This window comes from Choristoneura fumiferana, chromosome 15 (genome assembly GCF_025370935.1).
Source record: "Choristoneura fumiferana chromosome 15, NRCan_CFum_1, whole genome shotgun sequence".
Lineage (NCBI taxonomy): Eukaryota > Metazoa > Arthropoda > Insecta > Lepidoptera > Tortricidae > Choristoneura > Choristoneura fumiferana.
This window is the reverse complement of record NC_133486.1, coordinates 5,888,454-5,911,840: the sequence shown is the minus strand read 5'-3', so window position 1 is coordinate 5,911,840 and position 23,387 is coordinate 5,888,454. Positions and strand designations below refer to the sequence as shown.

General features: G+C 40.8%; 3 protein-coding genes across 3 annotated transcripts; 1 reads left to right on the top strand and 2 right to left on the bottom strand.

Annotated features, from left to right (window-relative positions):
- Positions 1-1,809: 1,809 nt before the first annotated feature.
- Positions 1,810-4,370, bottom strand: LOC141435881 (uncharacterized). The gene is made up of 2 exons (XM_074098719.1): positions 2,332-4,370; positions 1,810-1,816 (listed from the first exon to the last, which is right to left on the bottom strand). Exons 1-2 carry the CDS (start codon positions 4,368-4,370, stop codon positions 1,810-1,812), a joined length of 2,046 nt encoding a protein of 681 aa, XP_073954820.1.
- Positions 4,371-4,625: 255 nt separating this feature from the next.
- Positions 4,626-12,710, bottom strand: LOC141435880 (uncharacterized; the record flags this gene model as incomplete). Its single annotated transcript, XM_074098718.1, is given in 2 exon segments — positions 4,626-5,753; positions 12,684-12,710. Coding segments are annotated over 2 exon segments (1,155 nt in total), but the record flags the coding sequence as incomplete, so codon positions are not given.
- An 8,306-nt stretch (positions 12,711-21,016) lies between these two features.
- LOC141435879 (alpha-(1,3)-fucosyltransferase C-like) lies at positions 21,017-22,988 on the top strand. The gene is made up of 3 exons (XM_074098716.1): positions 21,017-21,534; positions 22,031-22,353; positions 22,912-22,988. Exons 1-3 carry the CDS (start codon positions 21,017-21,019, stop codon positions 22,986-22,988), a joined length of 918 nt encoding a protein of 305 aa, XP_073954817.1.
- The last annotated feature ends 399 nt before the right edge of the window (positions 22,989-23,387 follow it).

The window sequence follows — 23,387 nt, the reverse complement described above, 5'->3', positions numbered from 1 at the left end:
GAATAGGCACTGGTTTTCCGTTGGAACAAAAGTATAATCAAAGTCACATATCAAAAATCCATAGACAAATTAAAAATGTATTAAAAACTAAACTACTGCAAAAAGGTGTGCAATCTTGCACATTCTCCCCTTTTTTAAGAGATGAAGATCTTGGCTAACTTTTTTAGGGGTCTGCGAAAGGTGCCGGCAGCAGTGGTGACGTCGGCCACCCGAACTACCCCATCTCGTCCAGGGTACAGCCGGGTAACGCGACCTTTGGGCCACGAACCTCGGGGTAGGTTGGAATCGCAGATAATAACAACGTCACCCTCCGCAATAATGGGTGGAGAGCCGCCTCCTACTCTTGATGATAAGGAGGGCAGATATTCTTTCACCCAGCGTTGCCAAAAATGATCGGCTAGCCTGACAGCTCTTCGCCACCTGCTCCTGCTGAGGAGATCCAATTCGTTGAGAACAGCGGGAATAGGGCGCCCAGAGGATGCTCCAAGAATTAAATGCGCTGGCGTTAGAGCTTCTTCGGCATCGGAGTCCAGTGAAACATGAGTTAGTGGCCGCGAATTTACCAAAGCTTCAGCTTCTGTCAAAAGGGTTGACAAAACTTCATCTGAGGGGGCTCGTTCTCGGAGCGTTACTTCTAGCGCATTCTTAACACTACGGATCAGCCGCTCCCACGCCCCGCCCATAAAAGGTGCTGCAGGGGGAATAAAACGCCAATTCACCGACTCATTGGCAGCATAATCTTCAACAGAATCACCGTAGAGAGCTTGCAATTCTCTGCGAGTTCCGACAAAGGCGGTTCCGTTGTCGGACCAGATTTCTGTTGGCGTTCCTCTTCGAGCTGCAAAGCGACGGAGACACATTATGGCCGCGTCGGTCGTTAAGCTGTGAACCACCTCGAGATGAATAGCACGAATGACGAGACATGTAAATAGAGCAACGTAACGCTTCTCTTGTCGTCGGCCAACAGTGACATGAACGGGGCCAAAGTAATCGAGGCCAACGTAAGAAAATGGCCTTTGATGGTGAGCTAAGCGAGCCTCTGGCAGGTCTCCCATCGGTGGTTGAAATGTTCTGGAGCGCCGAAGTTTACACAGCTGACAGTTAAGGGCCACTGACCGAACAGCATTTCTGAGGCCTATTATCCAGAATCTCTGATGCAACTCGTTAATCACTAACGCCTTGTTTGCATGAGCAGCCTTTTCATGATATCTGGCTATAAGTAGCCGAACAGCTTGATGTTTTCCGTCTAAAATTAACGGGCGCTTCAATTCCTCTGTGACGGCCGTTGTTGCGACTATGCGACTGGACATTCGAAGCTGGTCGCTTTCATCGACGAAAGGTGACAACTTAAAAAGGCGACTGCTTCGAGGCAAAGGCTCTCGGTTCTTGATACGCAGGAAGTCTTCTTTAAACGAATCGAGCTGACTCTGCCGTAAGATGTGGGATTCAGCTAGACGTAAATCGTCCGCGGATAATTTTGTTGCCAAATTAGGAATAATATGGGTACTAGGAGAGGATGTGCAAGCCGGTTGGAAAGTGCATAAATTTCCTTCAAGACGAGGCAAATTAAAAAGAGGGTCTCGTCTTCGCAGACTACGCATACGCAATAATGAAATGAATTGATGCGCTTTTGCCGTTGCTCGCACCATTCTCATCCAAGAGCTGAAACGATTTGGATTTGCGGAGACTGGTATGGGCAGATCGGATTCAGTGATAAGATGAACAAGAGCACTAGGTTTATACTCTTCACGACCTAGTCCGCTGATGTCGATACGGGGCTCAGCGGGCCAGTCTGAAGAAAGAAGGAAATCAGGTCCTGCAATCCAACGACATTTTGAAGAAAGTACAGAGCGTTTAACACGTGTAGCATCATCTGCTACGTTTAAGTCAGTTGGAATCCAACGCCACTCGTCAACGTTCGTGAGTTCTAGTATCTCACCAATTCTATGTGATACGAATGGTTTGAGAGTGCGCGCATCACTACGAAGCCAACCCAGAGTAGTCATTGAATCACACCAGAAAATGCGTCTCAAAGGCTTCAATCGGTGGGCTTCGCATATAGACGTTGCGAGACGTGCAGCCATCAGAGCTCCTTGTAACTCCAAACGAGGAATTGAAACAGGTTTAAGTGGTGAAACTCTTACTTTGCTACAGATGAGAGAGAGTCTAACGTCACCATTCTCGTAATTAAAACGCCAGTAAGCGACAGCTGCAAATGCAGACTCACTCGCATCTGAGAATAGATGGAGTTCGCAATTCACTACCTCGAGATCACTCAAGTTATAGCGCCGTGGAATACGTAAGCTCGATATGGAGATTAGATCTTGGTACCATAACTTCCAAGCCGCGCAGTCGCCTTGAGGGAGCTCTTGGTCCCAGTCCAAACCCTTGCGCCAAGCGTCTTGAAACATTATTCGTCCGCGAACAACGATCGGTGCAAGGATCCCGAGTGGATCATAAATCCGCATCACGTGCACCAGCACCTCTCGCTTTGTGAACTTATCTGGCAAGCCCGCCTCTTTTTTTACACCCGTGTTAAAACCAATTACGTCGTGAGCGGGTTGCCAGATGAGGCCCAATGTACGAACGGGGGTGGCCAGGCGACCTAGATCTATGTCGACATCTTTGATCGTAGTTGCCTCTAGTAAGGATTCTTTTGGCAACAACGAAAGCGCTAAAGGATCGTTAGACGTCCAGCCACGCATCTCAAAACCAGCACGAGAATGGATGGTGTATATATCAGCCGCCAGCTTGGCGGCATCGCAGACATCATCAAGGCTAGTTATGCAGTCGTCCATATAATGGTCATAGACAATTGCTCGAGCTGCATCCGGATAAGTTTCCTGCCATTCCAGAGCATTTTTATTTTTTACGTAAATGGCAGTAAACGGGCTGGACGCAGCGCCAAAAATCATGGACGACATGCGGAATGTTCTGATCGGTTCATTTGGGGTGTCACGCCACAGAAATCTTTGCGCGTCCCTGTCTCTTTCGATAATTTTAATTTGGGGAAACATTTCCCTAATATCTGCATTTAATGCTATTTTACCCTCTCGGAACCGCATCAGAATACCCAGCAGGGGTTGGAGCAGATCCGGGCCGGTCAATAACAAGGAGTTTAATGACACGCCGTGAGACTTGGCGGCCGCGTCATGTACTGTTCGCAATTTATTTGGTTTATTTGGGTTTATTACACCAAAATGCGACAGGTACCAAAGGGGACGCTCTAACTCAGGTCGTGACAAGCAGCAAGGTTCAGCGTACCCCTTTGACAACATGTCATGTATGTTACGACGGTAACGTTCAGCATAGCACGAGTCTTTAAGCATTTTTTTTTCTAAGCTGAGAAATCTAGATTTAGCCAACTTGTAACTGTCGGGTATATCCAGATTGTCAGCTTTCCACAACAAGCCTACTTCGAAACGGCCTCCCGCTAGGCGATGCGCCGTGCGCTCGAGAACCTGTGTGGCGCGCTCATCGTCAGCGCTGCGGGCTTCATTTTTGGAGATACCAATTGAGTCGAGTTTAAATTGTTCCCTAATGAGGTTTTCTAAAATAAAACGATCATTTTCTACTTCAGGCTCGTTCAGTGTGGTGTGGTTGACAACGTCAACTTGTCTAGTCTTGCTGCAACCGAAACCAAACAAAACCCAGCCCAAAGCAGTCAGAATAGCAACGGGTTGTGTCTTGGTTCCCTTGCGCGTAGCTATGGCAAAAGATAAATGCCAGTTATCAATACCTATAATCACCATTGGTTTAACGTCCTCATAACAAAAATTGTCAGCTATGTCGGCGAGGTACGGATACTTGCGCACGCTCTCGTGATGTGCAGACTGACGAGCAGCACCTAAACCACTAAAAGATCTCGCCTTTTTGATGCAGTGTGTTTCAGTCGAGTGGCGACCCTTTATATTGAAATTGACGTATTGTACGTTAACATCTTTTCCTAGACCACCTACACAATCTAAATGAATTAGTTTTTCCGGTCCCGTAGCACCAATCCTAGCAGAAAGGTCAGAGTCTATAAAGGTCCCTGTGGAGCCGTCATCTAATAATGCGTATGTGTTGACACTACCAGAAGGTCCTGACACGGTCACGGCAACTATTTTTAATAGCGGGCGAACGGAAGACTCTTTAGGTGACGATGAAGTTGCATGCGTCAATATTTCGTGGTCCGAGTCGTCGGACGGCGATGTCGGTGCGAGCGCCGTGGGCGCGCTGCAGGCCGCGGGCGCGTTGCGGGCCGCGGGCGCGGCTGCGTTGGAGATCGATGGCGCGGGCTCGTCGTCGTCATCGTCGTCTTCCACGTCGACGTGCGCAGCGACCGCGCGCTCAAGTTTTGATCCATGCAATAATACGTGATGACGCATGCCACAACCATCTACGCTACATACTTTTTTAGTGCAAGAAGGTTTGAATTTGTGAAAACCTTTTCGGAAACATCTGGGGCATAATTTATTATTTTTGATAAACTGCCACCTATCATTTACTGTCATTTTGACAAATTTACTGCAATTAGATAATTCGTGAGTTTGTTTACATAGCGAACAAATATTTTCGGAATTATCAATCGTGTTTATTGGTGATGGAATGCTATTCGAATTATTTTCAGCAACAATATTTACCCTGTCTCTGTATGCGGTCTGCCGAGCGGCGCCGGGCGACGTATAATCCATCACGCCCCCAAACCTATACTGCAGATCGACTTCACGCGACAGGAAATCTGCGAACATTTCTATTTTCGAAACGCAATCAACACAAGAATGGGCATAATCCAACCAACGTGGACGCAGCAGTAAAGGCAGCTTGCTCCACAGTGCTTGAAATAGCTCGGGTGAACATAAATAATCCGGCTGATTTAGCAGGCGGATAACTTCTACGCAGTTGCGTACCCGGCTCGCAAAAATAGCGAGATCTTTGCCGTCGTAGTTCACCTTAGGCAGTGCGCGCACCGCCGCCACCTCGTGCATGACGACGAGCTCGGGGCGGCCGAAGCGCGCGTCGAGCGCGGCCAGCACCGCCGCGGGCGCGCGCGCCGCCGCCAGCAGCCCCGCCACGGCCTCGCGCGCCGCTCCGCGCAGAGCGCATGACAGTCTCGTTAAATTGTCACTTGCCGACAAACCTTGAGCTGTATTTTCGTAAGCTCGTTTTAGAGCTAACCAATCTAAATAAGACTTGCCGTCGAAAGTGGGCAAATCCGTCTTCGTGACGGGAGAATTAACTTTATTTATTAACTTCTCCAACGAATTAACTAAGCGCGTCACTCCTCCGTCTTCAGGACGATACTGTTGGGGAGAGCGATCACATGCCGCGGCACCCAGGCCGCGCGGTGCTCTCGGTCCCTGTGTCGCGCACTGGACCACGGTGTCATCGAACCTGAAAGGCGGGTTGGCACTAAGTAAATGTTGTTCGGTAGGATTAGGAATCACATTATTTACCCAATCCTGTACACTAGCACGACTACGCGTGCCGCGGCTACCGCCGCGCTGGCTAGCGCCCGCCTCTATGGCAGCGAGACTAGCTTTCAGCTCAAGTTCGGCAACATGCCGCTCTCGCTCTGCCGCTCGCTGTGCCTCAGCCGCCTGGCGCTCTGCGGCCGCCGCCTGGCGCTCTGCCGCCGCCGCCGCTAGTCGGCGTGCGTGCAGGGCTTGAGCCTCCAGCTGCCGCGCCACTATGGTAGAGCGTGAGGTAGCGCCACTTGACGTGCGGGAAGGTGCCGACTGTGCGGCGTGTAGGGGCGGGTCCGCGCTTCGCTGCACGGACGAGGAAGACTCCTGATGCCGAAAGGGCGGGTCCGCGCTTGGCTGCGCGGACGAGGAAGACTCCTGTTGCCCTGCCACGGATGTCACACCATCTCCCATATTGGGCACATTAACTTTTGCACTTTTGGAACGCGTATTCATTATTTTTTACCGGTAGATGGACCAATATTTTGGATTAAAAGAATAGGCACTGGTTTTCCGTTGGAACAAAAGTATAATCAAAGTCACATATCAAAAATCCATAGACAAATTAAAAATGTATTAAAAACTAAACTACTGCAAAAAGGTGTGCAATCTTGCACACTAATATTCACACTAGTGGTGAGCGCGTTCGGGGCGGCTAAGCTGAATGAGGCCTTCCAATATTAGAAGCCTTGTTGAAAAATTAGGACTTTACCAAGAGAACTTGCGGACACTTGGGAGCACCCCGTAACGGAAACGGAGTCCCGGGACGGTCCGTTCTTTCCGCCCCGCACTGTTAGTCCGCCACTGAATATTCTCGTTACTAAAATATCCGATTCCCACGTTTGTGAACAAAAAGTCGCATTTGTTTGCGATTGTTAAATCGCAAGTTTGTGACCCCCTTAGCTCTCACGCAGACACGGTGACCACGCGTCTCGTCCGCACTCGATCTATCTTCATCTCGGACTATACGGGTGCCCATTGTTGTATAGTCTCCGGGACAGTTCGTTTTTGTGGACACATTGTTTGATGAATTAGTATGACTGTGTGAAAATGGTAATGATTGGACGTAGTCGTTTTGTGGATTTTATGAATAGAAAAAAAATATGAAACAAATATTCTAATAATCTTTTGTAGCAACCTGCTGTAAAGTGCAATTGACCTTTTGAAGAACCAGTGCTGGATTACTGATGTCTAGATAAAGTACACTGTACCTAATGCTGCAAGTGACTTGTAGAATATGAGTGTTTTAAAAACTTATAGATTGCATTTGGTCGTTATAGAAATTTAAAAAATTAAGTTACACTTTTGTGGGCCATCCTCTTGATCATTTTTTAAGCTACTTTTACATATAACAGAGTAATAAAGGTTTGCAATTCAAGATTAGACAGATAAAGACATACTTACATATTGTGACGTCACATGCGGTAGCGCATTACCTGTTGCATAGAGAAAAATTTTTTATACAGAGAAAAATAAACAGATTTTTCAAAAAATTACTTTTAACCCGATTAACCCAATAATATTTTCTCTTCGCTAAACATTGTCTGTACAACGCATAACTGGATATACAAATTCACCCACCTTCGATTTGCCGATGATATAGTCATAATGGCGGACTCGCTGGAGGGGCTACCCTCTGGTTCTTCTTCGTCTCACGTCATCATCGTGCCGTGTGACAACGCAAACGTGCGCCGGATTGAGTGATAGTCTTGCGTAATGGGCGGGTTGACTGATCGCGCTCCAATCTGACAAGTTAGTTCCACTGCTGATCGATGGTGGCAGCACACGCGTTATTGATTGACTTTTTTCCGTGTAAGTAACTTTAATGAGAACGTTTTTTTTCTGTGGGGGCCGGTACTGTTCATCATCATCATCTTCATCAGAGAGCGGAATTTTCAAGGCATTACTTTGACCGTCGTAGTGACTTCTCATTTATCGATTCTACCTAAATGATGTCGATATATTAGACTTTAAATTAGTGGAGCGTTCTTTTTCCGCATATAAATGTATATTTGACTGTGAAGGAAGTAGTTTAAAACCGGGAAATATTAAAAAAATGATCTATTTATTTTATAGAGACATTAATTGAACATTACAACATTTCAACATGAAATTGAGAAAAAAATAACTGTAATTATTAAATTAAAAATTGATATTCATTCATTGTTCATTGTACATCTATTTCACATTTTCAACTGCTCGAAAGTTAATTGGAAGAAGTCGCTCTTTAACTTAAGGCCGCCTTTTGTTTAGTTTTGCTCTACTTTTAATTTTATTTAGTACCTATGTTGTGTATCGATAATATGTATATCGGAAGTTGACAAGTGAGAAGTCACTATGACAGGTCAAAAAATGACATGAAAATTCCGCTCTCTAATCATCATCATTGTCCTAGCCTCCATATGTCCCACCGCTGAGCACAGGTCTCCACCCAGAAGAGGCTTGGGCTGTAGTTCCGACGCGGGCCCAGTGCGGGTTTGGAACTTCACACACACCTTCGCAGGTTCATGCAGGTTTCCTAACGGTTCCTTCACCGTAAAGCTCGTGGCAAATTTTCAATATTATTTGATATTTAGGTATTTGAACCCATGATCCTCTGCTTGATGAATATTTATAGACACGTACAACAAATTTGTACGGAATCCTCGGTACCCGAGTCTACGAACATGTTTTGTTTTTCAATTTTAGCAATGTAATTATCTAGTTTGTTTTTATTATTATTTATTATAATTTTGGCCTATTTTAATTTTATAGTTTTACACGAGTTTTAAACTTGCAAATTATTTGTATGCATGTGGGCGAAACATAGTGAGAATGATGACCAATAACGTTGTAACACCTTGTATATATTGTAACCATATATGTTGACAAATAAAGATACTTTGATTTTGACTTGTACAGTTTTTGTCAAACTTAAAACCTAAAATTGCTAAAAGTGGCTCCGAAGCGGTAACGTTTCGTGTGCTCTGCCTACCCCATTTGGGAATACAGGCCGGTTTTCTTACAACAATCTGGTAAAGTTGATGATTTCTAAAAAAAAATGCTTTATATCAAATTATCATTTGCATTTTGTATATTATTCTGTTCATACATTATACGATTTGATGAATACCCCTTTATCGGTATCGTTTTTTCTCACAAAGTTGGATGAAACTATTTAGCGCTACAGACATAATTGATTTATGTGTAGTGGCTGGGATGCACTGAGGTAGTTCGCCGCTATAGTTGAGAAGTTTATTGAAAGAGTCAGGAATAGCTGGAGTATTTCAAGGATCTAGAGTTTATAGTGGACTAATATTATTAATGGTACATGGTGGAAGAAACATAGTACCTACTTTTACACAATTAGTATTTATAATAACTATAAGATATATTCATTTATATTTTTAACGTAACTCATTTATTTTGTTCACATATACCTATTTACACGATAAATGTAATTTTTAATATTGATTTTAATAAAATACATGTATTTATTCTTGACATACCATCTGGAATATTTATTTGAATGAATAATGTGTTTAATATTTTTTATGCGTAGGTATATGTAGCATAGCATGTGCTATGTATGTAATGAAGGTATGTCATGTAGATGAGTAATAAGAATGAAATGAATAATAATAATAATGAATGTAATAGAATACAGTCTCATGTCGTGAAAATTTTGATTAACTTATAGAAACACATACAAAACTTGTAACACATACAAAATTTTAAATATGCGTAAGAGAATTTAATTTGCATGTGATTATACATGACTAAACATGACATGTGAGCCATAAACTACTTATGTTAAAGTTTGTTAACACCATGTTTTACGCAAATACAGCTTGTACTTTAGCGTCGGAAAGCCGTAAGGTTACAGATGTATAGTATAACTACATACCTGAACATTATTAATGTTCCGGTATGTACCTCCTAGGTACTTACAGTAGAGCAACATTTAATTTGTATAAAACTTTACTTAAATAAATGCTCTTAAAAAGTACTATGAAGTCTATTGCTTTGCTAGACTAAAACCAAGTTATATATTTTTGTAAGCATATCTTTACACTTTCACGGACAGTGCGTCCAGAGACGCTAGATTGTTGTACGGATTTTTGGAAAAGTTAGTAGGCAGTTTTGTGGTAGACATTTTGTGCACTGCAGGGGTTCCGGTGGTATGGTTTGGACATGTCATGTCCCTCTTGGCTTGAGTCGTTACTCCTTTAAATCGTGTGGTTGTTGTATTGTTTTTATAGTTTAGGCCCGTTGGAACTGCCATGTTAATTACCTATCTATTGATCAAAGTTCCATAATAAATAAAAAAATGACCAAACAGACAGACGAGCAAAACGCTGACTTCGTTTTGTTATCTAAACAAACGCAAAACCTGGCCATTTATGGATTATTGTCTTCATTAGTCTCTTAATCATACAAATTTTAGAAATTATAACTTTAGTTGCGTTCTCGTTTGTAGAAGGGAAAGTGTATAGTCCTCTACTGTAACACAAACCTTATACAGGGTGCGACAGTAATTGCAAGCATTGCATTGCAGCAAACCGCCGACTATGCCACGCGTATTTACGTTTGATTCTAATTGAGCTTTTGCGCTATAAAGAATGGGATACCCCGTAAAATTTACTGCGTGCAATATGACTAGAACGCAGTAAAACTAAGGTTACCGACATAGCCCGAAGAATTGCAAACTAAAGTGGCAGTGGGCGGGGCACATTGCTCGCAGGACTGATGGCCGATGGAGTCAGAAGGTTCTCGAATGGCGTCCGCGGACCGGGAGTCGAGCTGTCGGTAGGCCTCCAACAAGATGGAGCGAGAACTTGGTTAAGATTGCGGGATCGCGGTGGATGCGGAAAGCACAAGACCGGTCTGAGTGTAGAGCCTTGGGGGAGGCCTATGTCCAGCAGTGGACGTCTTTCGGCTGACATGATGATGATGAATATGACTGGCTTTGTCATGCCGCTCTAAATCGGGCTCAAATTTTGTTTTCGAAGAAATAAGAGTCACCGTTTCTTTTCCCTATCCATTAATCTGGAACTTTATTACATTTATATTAATTTATTGATTTTTTTGTAATTTGCTATGGGTTTTTACCTGAAATGAACAAATTTATTATTATTATTTAGTGTCAAATGCCAAACCACGAGTTTGATTGAAGTACCTATATCAAACTAAGATGTTATACCTACCTACGTGCAAAAAACGAAAACAGATCGCCCTAGTCAAACTAAGCAACATTAGTACAGCGACTTTTAAAAATAACGGAGTCTTTGAATTTTTGTTTTTTCATACAAATCCTCTCATCTACTCAAAGGTTGACTGGTAGAGATCCCTTAAAGGGATAAGTCCGCCTTTGTACAAGTATCTCAAAGTTTGTTAATTGTGTTTTGTTTATTTTCTTTTGTACAATAAAGAGTTTACATACATACATACAAATTAAATACTGCTATCAATGTACGCCATCCTAGAACACACACAACTGAAGTCGCTTGTCACGCTACAAACACCAAGCATTTTGCTTTACATTGCTTCTTCGAATAAATTTAAAAGTGTAATAGTTTCTTTAAAAAGCCGTGGTGGCCTAGTGGTTTGACCTATCGCCTCTCAAGCAGAGGGTCGTGGGTTCAAACCCCGGCTCGCACCTCTGAGTTTTTCGAAATTCATGTGCGGAATTACATTTGAAATTTACCACGAGCTATGCGGTGAAGGAAAACATCGTGAGGAAAACCTGCACAAACCTGCGAAGCAATTCAATGGTGCGTGTGAAGTTCCCAATCCGCACTGGGCCTGCGTGGGAACTATGGCCCAAGCCCTCTTATTCTGAGAGGAGGCCTGTGCCCAGCAGTGGGACTTATATAGGCTGGGATGATGATGATGATGAGTTTCTTAAAAATAATTATTTTCATAAGTCGCTGAACTAATGTTCTTCAGTTTGAGGAGTATGATCTATGTTTTAATTATTTGCTCATATTACAGGTCACACCCGTTATAGAGAGTGTAATGTAAACAAAAATCGATTATTAATCATAACCTAGGTATTAACTACTTTCCTTATGCTCTCTTGATGGGTACTGAGGCTGACCTAACTATCTACTATTATTTAAATTAAATCATACTTATTCTTTTTTAATATGCAATAATCATAGTGTATTTGGTATGCTGACGTCGTATCAACCCGCGATTTTTCATCGTAAAACATAAATTCTTCTTAGAACTTTGAGTGATCTTCTCGCGGTTTATACCTAATTTTACGGCAAAACTTTTTGGAGCGGGGCGTGTTCTGATTGGGCTATGTTTGAACGAATATTTTTAATGAAAAGTGTGTCGGTAACTTTTATTACTGTTGATTAAGTTTCGATAACTACGTTTAAACTAGTTTGTTATGTCGTTTTGAACTCGAAAGAGAAGATTGGTTTTCTTTTTCTTTCTTATTTGAATCTTCAGTAAAATGAAGAAAACCGACGAGTCCAGAGCGACATTAATATTCTGGTTGTACAGTCACTAGCACCAATAAGATCTGAAACAACAAAACGTGTTATTTATTAGTTATTTCTAGAGCCAGTAGGACGTGTCAGATATTTTTGCACGCTCCGCTGTGACTGATATTAAAGCAGGTGACTATACTGTACATTTGATCACACATTGCCCGATTTATATCCAAATTGAAATACTGACCAGGATTCATAGAAGACCAGGATTTTGCATCATCTGCTTTAATCTGTTGCATTATTCTTTCCGTTTACTTTACCGTTACTTACCTCTGTTTTCTGTGCTGCTGCAAGGGTCATTGTATTATTGTCCGGACAAGATCGCTCTGTAGCGATAATTAAGTCTGCTCATTGCTTATCTTGTAAACTTTCTCTCATTGTGTTGTTTTAGCGAAAAAGCAACGTCAAGTGGCGTAGTTCATTGATTGGACCTGTGCAAAGTAACGCCTCAATCTGGTATACGTAACCGTGAATCATTAGGAACTCTAAAGGTGCTTTAACACCAGCGACGCGTGGCGAGACAAGGTGGCACTAGAATTAAAATCGCGCCGATTTCCACCAAAAATTTCCACTAAAGATAAAACGCGGCCAATGCGATGACACGCGAGAATCGTATTTCCATTGCAGAGTTAATAAACACTCCATGCACGCAGCAATACAACTTTAAAATATCAAAAAAAAAAAACTGTATCACATATTCTCGCCAATCCACACTGTTTCCATACAAATTAGAGGTCAATTATCGTCTCACCTGAATGGGCTCAGTTTCTCGAAGCATATTAGTCTGATAATACTAGTGTTTTGTCTCATAAATTTTATGGGAAAATGAGAGAAAAACTAATATTATTAGACTAATATGCTTCGAGAAACTAAGCCCTGGTGGAAAAGATCAAGAGAGGGTTAAGTTTAAAATGAAGTTGTATCATATTGTGAGCATACCAGCCGACCGGCACGCTAATACAGCGCACTTCTTGCCCGGGTTCCTTCATAACTCGTGATTTGCTGTTAACGGCGCTTGTTCAATGTGTTTCGTGATATACCGCTAACTACATTGATGGCGCGAATATTGAGCTCCATCCAGCTGTTTATGGCCTTAAGAGGCGCTTAAGTGCGATAGAGGCTGGTATAGTTTGAGTTTGATGGTTTACTAATTGACAATGTGCTTTTGGATTCTCATTAAATTAATATTTGGCTAATTTTTCACGGATTAATTATACTGGAACCAAAATAAGTATATTACCGTTGGAGTAAGGGCGTGCGGGTTCAGGCGCAGGTAAAATGCGTCAGTTAGTGCTGCTCATACTATTTACCCGACTGCAAGGAGAGGTATCGTTTTTCGCGCATATCTTGTATGTAATATTCTTTATTACCGCATACCTCTCAAACCGTTGGATGGATTTAGACAATTAAGGTATCATTAGATTCGTCCTGATAACCCAAGTGTCATTAAATAGGTGACGTTGGTGGCTGTGGAATGCAAAAATGGGGGCCAACAAAATTTTATTTCCGATAATAATATGACTAATATTTTACAATAGGCGTCCGCCGTTCCATGTAGACCGTGTCAGATAGCTCAGGCTTTAAGTAAACGAGTTTTTCAGTGGAGACCGCGTCTCAGCAAATGTAGTGTAGGGCGCGCTCCAGCTAGGTCAGTGGCTTACAAGCTTTTCTTGACCAGAGACTACTCAGATTTCATTATTATTAGCAGCATTAATATCGTTCACTTTTCACTGGCACACCATTCAAAAACTGCGACTTTTCGACGTAACGGCGTGTTCGTTTAAAGTTTTTAAATATTTCACGGCTTATTTTAGCTCTTGCGGACCACTGGTTGGGCTGAGCTAGGTGGAGTGACGATCTGCGAAAGGCTGCTAGAAGCTGGACGGATCGAATCGAGGACAGGACGTAATGGCGCTCATTGGAGGAGGCCTATGTCCAGCAGTGTGGACTGCTATAGGCTGATGATGTTGGCTTATTGCTTCAGATGTCTGTGAACAGCTCGAAGAGACTCCTTTAAGGGATAAGTTCACCGTGAGTTCATCTCTGTGAAATGGTTTCCCATGTAATCTGTTTTTTCTACACAAAGAGTTATAGGTACATTAAAATTACATTAATTGTACTAGGGTATCAGGAAAATATGAGACGCTTCATAAATAAACACAGAAGTTAAATAAAACAAAAGATACACTCGCTTCATTTGCATGAGTCGCCGATGTTACCCGAATAAATCCGGCTGAACTTAACGGGTCGATCCAAAACAACTGTCGTCGGCTGCGACAGACGAACTGATTGTCATCGCATTTCAATAAGCGGTTTATTCACTAATTTGCATCTTTGCATAGCTTACTGCCAAGTGACGTAACAAACGTCGTATCTTCAATATTTCAGCTTGAAAGTCAACAATGCACATGCATAGGTACAGTCACGATCGTTAATTTGGGACCGACTTAAGATCGAATATCTGTCATTTTGTATGACAATTCAAAGGACCTGAGAAGAAGAAGTACCTGCGCAATGAAAGTTAGGGCAAAGCTTGGCTTATAGGTGTTATTTGGTAATTCGGTGATACTGCGCGGTATAATCTTACGCTGAGCTCACAATGGTAAAATGCAAGCAATTAAATCGCTGCCAACTCGATTGCAAGCATCTAAACTGACAGCTGCATAAATTTTATAGCTTGCGTTTCCGCATAATGAGATTTGTTTAAGATAAGCCAAGGTTTGCTCTAAATTTTGTTGAGACTATTGAGAATATTTATAGTTTTGTTTCCCACAAACTCACAACATTTATTGACATTAAAATAAAAAAAACACACTACATCACAACAAAAACACAAATAGGAGAAGAGAGAAAAATTAGAGACGTTATGCGTTGATTTCTAAAATTGATGCTTACCTCGGATGTTTTAAAAATGATACATGATAATCTACGTATAGGTACTTATAAAACAGTACTGCACTGACTGACTGGCAATGCATAGCTTAAGCCACTATAGGTAGAGACTTGAAATTTGGGATTCATATTCGTTATCAATCTTAGAGATTCATTAAGAAGGAATTCTCCGATATTCCCGCAGGATAAGAGACTTGACTTTTTTTAGTTTTCTACGGAGACAAAGACTCGGGCACAAATTAAGAGACATTAACTGTAGTTTTTTAAGAATAAAGAAAGAAAAACAAGATTTTTTTTCACGATCATGATCATGAATCAACTTACGGATAATTTTATGTAGGTACTTAAAAGACAGAATATAATTTTTTTAACAAAGATTTGACAGTGTATTATCAAGGTAGTTAAAGCATTTTTAACTGCCAGCGGTTTTGAATTCATGAACTATGTGTGCCCAGTTAAGCTGTGTTTCGGGCAGATCTATTTACATGTCAAAACACCTTAAATCTGAGGAACGGAGTTGAGGCTTCAATAGACAGGGAGTCTAACTAACTGCTATCTATACCTAAAGCATAAACTTTATCAGGGGATAAGTTCGGGTTTACTTTATGTAGCAAACTCCTTGGAGTTTTATACTTTTTTGTTGTATTTTTTGTATATTTTTCTCTTATGTTACTTGTCATTATTGGGTTGTGTTGTGTGGTTGTGTTATCAAGTATATTTCAATTTCATCAAATTATTTCTTCGTTTGCTTTTATTTATTTATTACAGTCCACTCATACGTTTCACTTTATTTCCTACTAGATGCTGCTGCGACTCCGTACGCGTAGATTTCTTTATCGTTATCCCGCGGGAAGTATGCAATTTCCCGGGATAAAAACTATCCTATGTCCTTCCCCGGGACTATAACTATTTAATTTGTATACCAAATTCATCTAAATCAAAATTTCAATGCATCATGGCCATTTACTTTGCATAGAACAATCACGCGAAAAGTTTATATTTTGAAAATAGAACTGACCACAAAAAAATATGACGTGGCTATCGTAAGGCGGGTGAGCAAAGTAATTGTTGACAGTTCATTGACATGGACCTCCGTAAAGTATCGCCTGATTCAATAAACAATAAGTTTGTTAAAAAAATATTTTTATGATAGAAATAAAGATTATTAATCTGTCCAGACTTAGCATTCAAGATTTTAGGATTTCGCGGGGGAATATTTGGATGAAAGTCGCCTATGTGATATTACCATGACCCGCCTAACTAAATAATACTTTTCAGCTGTTTTAGTGTGAAAGAGTGTGCACACACACATAATAATATTAGTAGGACACTGCAAAGTCAAAAGAGGAAAAAACAAATAACGCTCCAATCTAGACCAAAGTGCTAAAGCCTAGCCGTTAAAATGCCTTTAAACAAAGAACTAAGTTCAAGGAAGAACGCGAAGCCGCGCCTAAGTCTCTTACGGCGTCATTTATAAAATAAAAATGTTTTAAAATTCCGAAAGTTCACCGGGAATCCCCGGAACTTCTGTGGAAGGCTTAGTAGGAGTTGGGGAACTTTCAATCGGTCCGCATTAGAGATATTCGGTTTTTGTTACGTCTGTATTAATTTTATGTCAGCTTTTATGAGTTTTTTTTTATACGACATTTTCACATGAAAGGTAATTTACTTATATATCAATTACCTACGTATCTAACATTAATTTTAAAATATCGGAGTTTTGATTTTACGTGATATTTTGGAAAAGATTCGTCTTTAAAGTTTTAAAAGTAAACTAATTAGGTTATGATATATCAATAAGAAAATAAAAAAGCTAAGTTGCGTCTGATCTTGTTTTCATTTCACACATGTTTTCCCAAAACCTCCACACAGCAAACTTCGTCAAAACCATAATAAATCTACAATAAGTGCTGGTTTAAAGATATAAAACATGGATATGTTTTAGGTACACATATTTATATTTAATATTCTGGCCCTTTCGGGACCAACACCCAAAACTATATAACACGACCAAGCTGGTTTAAAGATTTCAAGAATGTTTTAGGTCATTTCACGATATATCAGTAGTTCAATATCGTAGTGTAAGTATCTGTCGGCGGCCTTCCTAGGCATATCGTGAAATGGCGTCATTTCATGATATGCCTAAAAGTTGGCCAGGCATATCACGATGTGCCTGAGAAAGAATATGGCAGATCGATTAGAGTAAAGTATTTGTCAATATTCCTAGCTCCTTACCGGGCACATCGTGATATACCGAAAAAAAGATAAAATAGGTAGTTACGACGAGCGGAGCGAGGAGTTGTTAGTATGAATTGTGAAGCGAGCATCCCGCGACAGCGGCCGGTGAAGTGCCAGGACCGATATGGCGGCATTTCATGATATGCCTAGGAATTTCATGATCTGTCTAAACTGGCCAAATCATGAAGTGGCGGTGTTTAATGATATGCCTTAGAATTTCATGATCTGCCTAAACGTCATTAGGCAAATCGTTAAATGGCGAGTTTTGTTTGAACGATATGGCGGATGTCCCTTAGCCAATTCATGAAATGGCGCCATTTCAAGATATGCTTAGGAATTTCGTGATCTGGCGAATTTTACGATCGGCCGCCGACATATCCACTAACTACTAGGTCTCCCTATATATACTATAGTCTTTGCTACTAGGCTAGGCCCTAGTCTATTCGGTCATCATAATTGGCAATGTTTTTTTTTCGTTAAATCAATGTAAGACATCAATTTGAAGGATTTTGGTTTTAGTTGGATTTTAAATTTGAAAGCGGAAGGTATAGGCGGTTTAGTTACATAACGTTTATTTACGATGAAGGTCAAACAAAGGTGAAACGTTATTTTGCAAATATACACACGATCATTTAGTATTTTTTTACTAAAATGTGATAAAACCTATTCCTCGAAATGGTTTTGGAATTAGACCACATTGTAAAAAAGTGAGCAATGACAATTACTGTGTCAAACAGCAAAGCGAAAGCACCGTACCTTTGCGACGTTTTTCTCTTTTAACCATTCAAAACTGCCAGTTGACTTTGATGGCTACTATCGGAGCTGTGGCGAGACTATTTGCATTGTCCCGCGAAAACGCTTCTTGATTTCTGTTCCGACTATTAAATGAAGCGAAAAAGGAAATACTGCGGAAATAAAGATGTATTTTGCTTTCACTTTGTGCTCGATTTACTTGTATTTAGGAAAAAAACAATAAAATAAAATCAGGACAACGTAACTGATTATAGAAAATTCGAAATTAATTTATCAATCCTCTTTTGTTTTTCGCTGTAACTTGCTTTGTGATTTGGCAATAATAATGATAATATCTTAACCTTACAAGCATAGGGAATATTAGACATGGACATAGACATAACTTTATTTCGACATCAAACTTAAAATTAAACTTCGCTCTGAATTTTAAGAAGAAGGTGTTTATCGATTGTCAATAAAGGCTCACACAAATGTATCTAGGTATAGGAAGAGCCACGAGAGTTGAAGCGAATGATAACACACACAGCCACAAGAAGAACTGATTGCATTAAAGGAGAATAAATGAAAGAAAGAAAGAAAGAAAGAAAGAGTCTCAAGTTAATAATTGTTATTTATCTAAATAAACAATTAATTTCGTGGTTATTAAATACTTTATTTTATAACAAATTGAAGCGTAGGAACGCCATTACAACCAAGGCCAAGGGGCAGTGTTGCCATATGCTACAATAACATTATGCGTCCTATTTTACTGTTTGTTTTTTCTTGTCAATAAATGTTGTGAGTTTGAGTTTGAGTTTGTTTATTTTACCGCAAGTAGGTATATCACAAATCTAAGACATCGGTGACACGGAAATTTTTGCGTCATTTTAGTCCATCATTACGTTAATGATAAGAAAATTATGGCGTAACCTTCAAGGACTGACGGACTGATGGTCCGAACTGGTGAAAATTAATGTATTTAAAACTAGCTTTTACCCGCGGCTTCGCACGCGTAAATCATTAGATACAGCAATTAAATTGAAATTCTGAGATTTTACGAAATTCCCGTGGGAATTCCTAAAAATTACGTGGTTTTCATTAGTTGGATTAAAAATAAGCATGCCAAATTTCATGACTCTAAGCCCAATTGTTGTTATTTTGAGATTTTATTCCTATCCTGTGGGCATATCGGGATAAAAAGAAGCCTATGTCTTATTCCGGATGTCCAGCTATGTACATACCAAATTTCATCCTAATCCGTCCAGCCGTTTCAGCGTGAAGGCGTAACAAACATACTCACTCACAAACTTTCGCATCTATAATATTAGCAGGTTTAGTAGGATTATTCGTCAATATTTTGAATGACGGAAATGACGCCAAAAATAGCATGTAACTTAGATCTAAGTTAAACTCGTTCACTATTTACACACATTCTTCACCTCGCATGTCCAATGTCTCCCTATTTGCAGGATTGTTTAAACTAGGCTTCACACAAACCGTATACGGACGGACGTGTTTGCGGGTCGTGCGATGGCAATTACAATAATTCAGTCCACAATGGATGTCGTCGAATCCATTAATCGATGATGTAAACGCCATGACGAATGCGATGGGGAATGCAAACAAGATCACTGGGACGGGTGTTTGACGTCATACATCGATGTATGATTCATCTTCATCATCATCATCATGTCAGCCGAAAGACGTCCGCTGCTGGACATAGGCCTCCCCCAAGGCTCTCCGCTCAGAACGGTCGGTGCTCTTCGCATCCACCGCGATCCCGCGATCTAAACCAGGTTGTCGCTCCATCTTGTTGGAGGCCTACCGACCGACAGCTCGTCTCCCGGTCCGCCGACGCCATTCGAGAACCTTTTGACCCCATCGGCCATCAGTCCTGCGAGCAATCTGCGCCGCCCACTGCCACTGCTACTGATGTATGATTAACAGTTTTTAATTAGGTACAAACCCTCCCGTGTAATGTACAGCGGTTGTGTTAGTAAATAAGTATCACGAGACAATTGGCCTAGTTCCAAAGTACAGTTGAAAGTGTGTACAAGTGAAACTGCTGAACATGCTTCTACATTCAGATATTTTTGATGAAATCCTTGCTCACAAGTTTATGAACTCGACTGTACCTACGCAAAGCTTGTGTTATGGGTACAAAGCAACAGATAAATATACTTAAATAGATAGATAGATACATATTAAAAAAATAATTAAGCATCCAAGACTCGAGAACAGACATTCTTATTTTTCATACAAATAGTATCTACCTATTTATTTATGGTGTACGCTGTTGGTTCTCTTTTATAATACAAACAATACAATACTACAACTCTTTATTGAACATGCTTAGGCATTTCGTGATATGGCGGATTTTACTAACTACAACATTCATACGGAAGATGACAGATAGTGCTCCCCAAGCATAAATGAATAAATAAAAATCAGTAGCGAACCTTCATGAAGATTTTCTTGCGGAAATAATGTGGTGGCTACCTTTCAAACTGTAGTTCTGGAGTACGGAATTCTATATTGTAAATATGGAGCATTGAGGCCCACTTGGGTAGCGTAAAAGTCACCTCCGGGAAGAGATGAGTCCAAATTATTCTAAATCAGGTATTTCTGCAACTCCCAACGTTGCCGATTTAACGTACTATGAAATCGGATCATGTTTCCTTTCCATTCCGCGTACTACTCGAAGTTTACATTGTCTGTATATGTCACAGAAGTTCTCAGAATACACTCTGCAACTGATATAAAAGGCATGTCGACGCCAGTAGACTGCACAACACAATTGATCTCACAATGCTCATTACATTCAGATTAGTACAAAAAATCTTGAAATTAATAATGTGCTCCATCGCACTTGGATTAATTTTTTACTTTCAGAGCAACTCTACGAGGCAAAATGGCAGACTGAGAGATGGGAACTATCACAACACTGCTATAAAAGAGCCTGAAAACTTGGATCTTATATACATATTGATATGGAATAGGGACTACGAATTTAGCCACCTTAGAAGAGGACGAGACACGTTCGTGAGTAAAGAATGCAAATACACCAACTGCTTCATTTCTAGGCACAGAAACATGCTTAGTAATAACTATATGAATTACAATGCTATTTTGTTTGGTGGAAAATCCTTGAAAAACAGATTTGATGATGGTTATTTAAAACTACCACGAGCTCGGGATGAAGATCAAATATATATTTTTGCAATGCAAGAGGATGCAGCCTCAAATCCAATTTGTGACGAGAGGTTTGATAACTACTTCAATCTTACGTGGACCTATAAGCTCGATTCAGATGTCATTTGGCCTTTTTTCCATATGATCGATCGATTGACTAACGAATATGTTGCTCCCAAGATCAATACAGAATGGAGGCTTGTTAACGTAGAAAGCAGTATAATGGTTGAAATCCAGGAAGTGTTATTGAGTAAGCGAGATTTTGGGGTGTGGATTTCAAATGAATGTCAGACTCAGAGTCAAAGGGAAAAGATTGTCGCAGAGATAAAAGAGGAGAGTGCCATTAATGACTATACTTTAGACGTATTAGGCGCTTGTTGCTCGGAGTGTAATAATACTGCTGTTGTTTCCGAAGAAGTGTTGAGACCCTATACTTTTTTTTTAGCATTTGAATCTGTGCTAGCTGATGATTACGTGACTAGTGATGTAGTGAAAGCCATCAAACAGAAATGTTTACCGGTAGTTTATGGCGGTGCTAATTATTCGAGGTATCTGGCTAGTTTTTATCGTGGTAGCCTATATAGTGCTTTAAGCTATGAGCTCTTAAGCGCAGGGTCGAGGGTTCGAACCTGGGCTTACATTTTAATGTTTTTGGAATTTATGTGCAAAATTACAGTTGAAATTTACCATGAGATTTGTAGTCAAAGAAACAATAGTGTGGATCACACTTGCGAATAAATTCAATGATGTGTGTTAAATTCCCGATCTGCACTGGGCGCGCGTGGAAACTACGGTCCAGGCCCTCTTATTCTGATAGGACGCCTGTGCCCTGCGGTCGAACGTAATTGACCCTTCTTCGTTTCTTCCCACAATCCTTAAAAAAATATTTTCATTAACTATTGACTCTCCGGGTTGCCTTACAAAAATATTCACCCCACGCCACTGGTAGAACTAGTAGCTGATTGATATTAGGTACTGTTTAGGTACTGTATGCTAATTGCAGTCTTCAACGGTAAAATTAACTATTTAAACCACTTTTTTCAGGTTTCTCCCTCCACATTCTTACATAGACGCAACTAAGCTTGGCCCAAGAGAAACAGCAAGATTGATGGCCCATCTCATGACTGATGTAGCGAGATATTTCGCTTATTTCAATTGGAAGACGTCTTACGCAGTCAAAAAAGACGAAGGGGAGTCAGCATGCAACCTCTGCGAAGCGCTCAATCAAAAACGTAGAGGGTCGCACGCTAATTTGAGGAAATGGTGGAACCCTCACTATGAAAGTCTTTGTTCTACGTCAAAAGTTAAGAATTTTAAAAAATATTACAATTTAAACTATCAACATCAGGCATTAAAGATTAAAAAGCGTACAACATATAGTGTTTTTTTTATTAAACATAGCATGTAATTTATTATGACCTTATATTTAACTTACACCTAAAGTGTTGATCTTAGAGTTAAAATGGAAGTCTGTCAGAAGCATTAACAATCGCGTAAACATCCGTAATGTGAGCTTAAACCGGAAAAGAAGTAACTTCGACCACCCTTCTTCGCCCCTAGCACACCCCCCACTCTTGGGGACTTTTAATAAGTTCATTTGGACACCGCGAAGTAGTGCGCGATCGGAGCGTTGACCTTACTTGCCCCATTGCATGCAATAGGGTAGAGAGGGGCACATTAGAAATTTTGTGTTTATCACGTTCTCATTTTATGATGGTTTGCATTAGAAATATGACACCTACTTTGATTATTAGGAGGATTATTTATCTGGGAATAAATGACTTCTGACTGTCTTTTTTAGGGTTCCGGAGCCAAAATGGCAAAAACGGAACCCAACAAATACATTTTAAACACCTAAGACCCGAGAACAAACATTCGTATTTTTCATACACATAATTTTTACGATGGAAGGGAACCTGGAACAGCGCGTGTGGCGGGTCCGACGAGCGGGCGCGCAAAGCCCGAGCTGCGCGAGCAGGGCGGGGCAGTCTTGAGGACCTAATACGAAATTTGAAAATCAAAGTTCGTATCATACCGTCCCTCTCACTCTCGTTTAAAATAATATAAGCGTCAGTGGGACAGCAAGACACGAAGTTCGAATTTTGCACTTCATAGTAGTAGTAGTTCGAATTTTGCCAGGCGGCTGCACGCCACGTCATGCATGTGTCGGCGGCCGTTCGTAAAATCCGCCAGATCACGAAATTCCTAGGCATATCGTGAAATGACGCCATTTCATGATATGCCAAAAAGTTGTCCAGGCATATCACGATGTGCCTGAGAAACAATACGGCAGATCGATTAGAGCAACGCATTCTTTGATAGTCCTAGATCTATACCGGGCACATCGTGATATGCCGAAAAAAATAAACATTTAAGTGCGACGAGCGAAGTGAGGAGTGGT

Coding starts and splice junctions, on each gene's coding strand:
- LOC141435879 (XM_074098716.1), top strand. CDS start 21,017: ATGCAAGAGGATGCAGCCTCAAATCCAATTTGTGACGAGAGGTTTGAT. Junction 21,535..22,030: donor GGCGGTGCTAATTATTCGAG/GTATCTGGCTAG, acceptor CACTTTTTTCAG/GTTTCTCCCTCCACATTCTT. Junction 22,354..22,911: donor GGCATTAAAGATTAAAAAGC/GTACAACATATA, acceptor AACCTGGAACAG/CGCGTGTGGCGGGTCCGACG.
- LOC141435881 (XM_074098719.1), bottom strand. CDS start 4,370: ATGCGTCATCACGTATTATTGCATGGATCAAAACTTGAGCGCGCGGTC.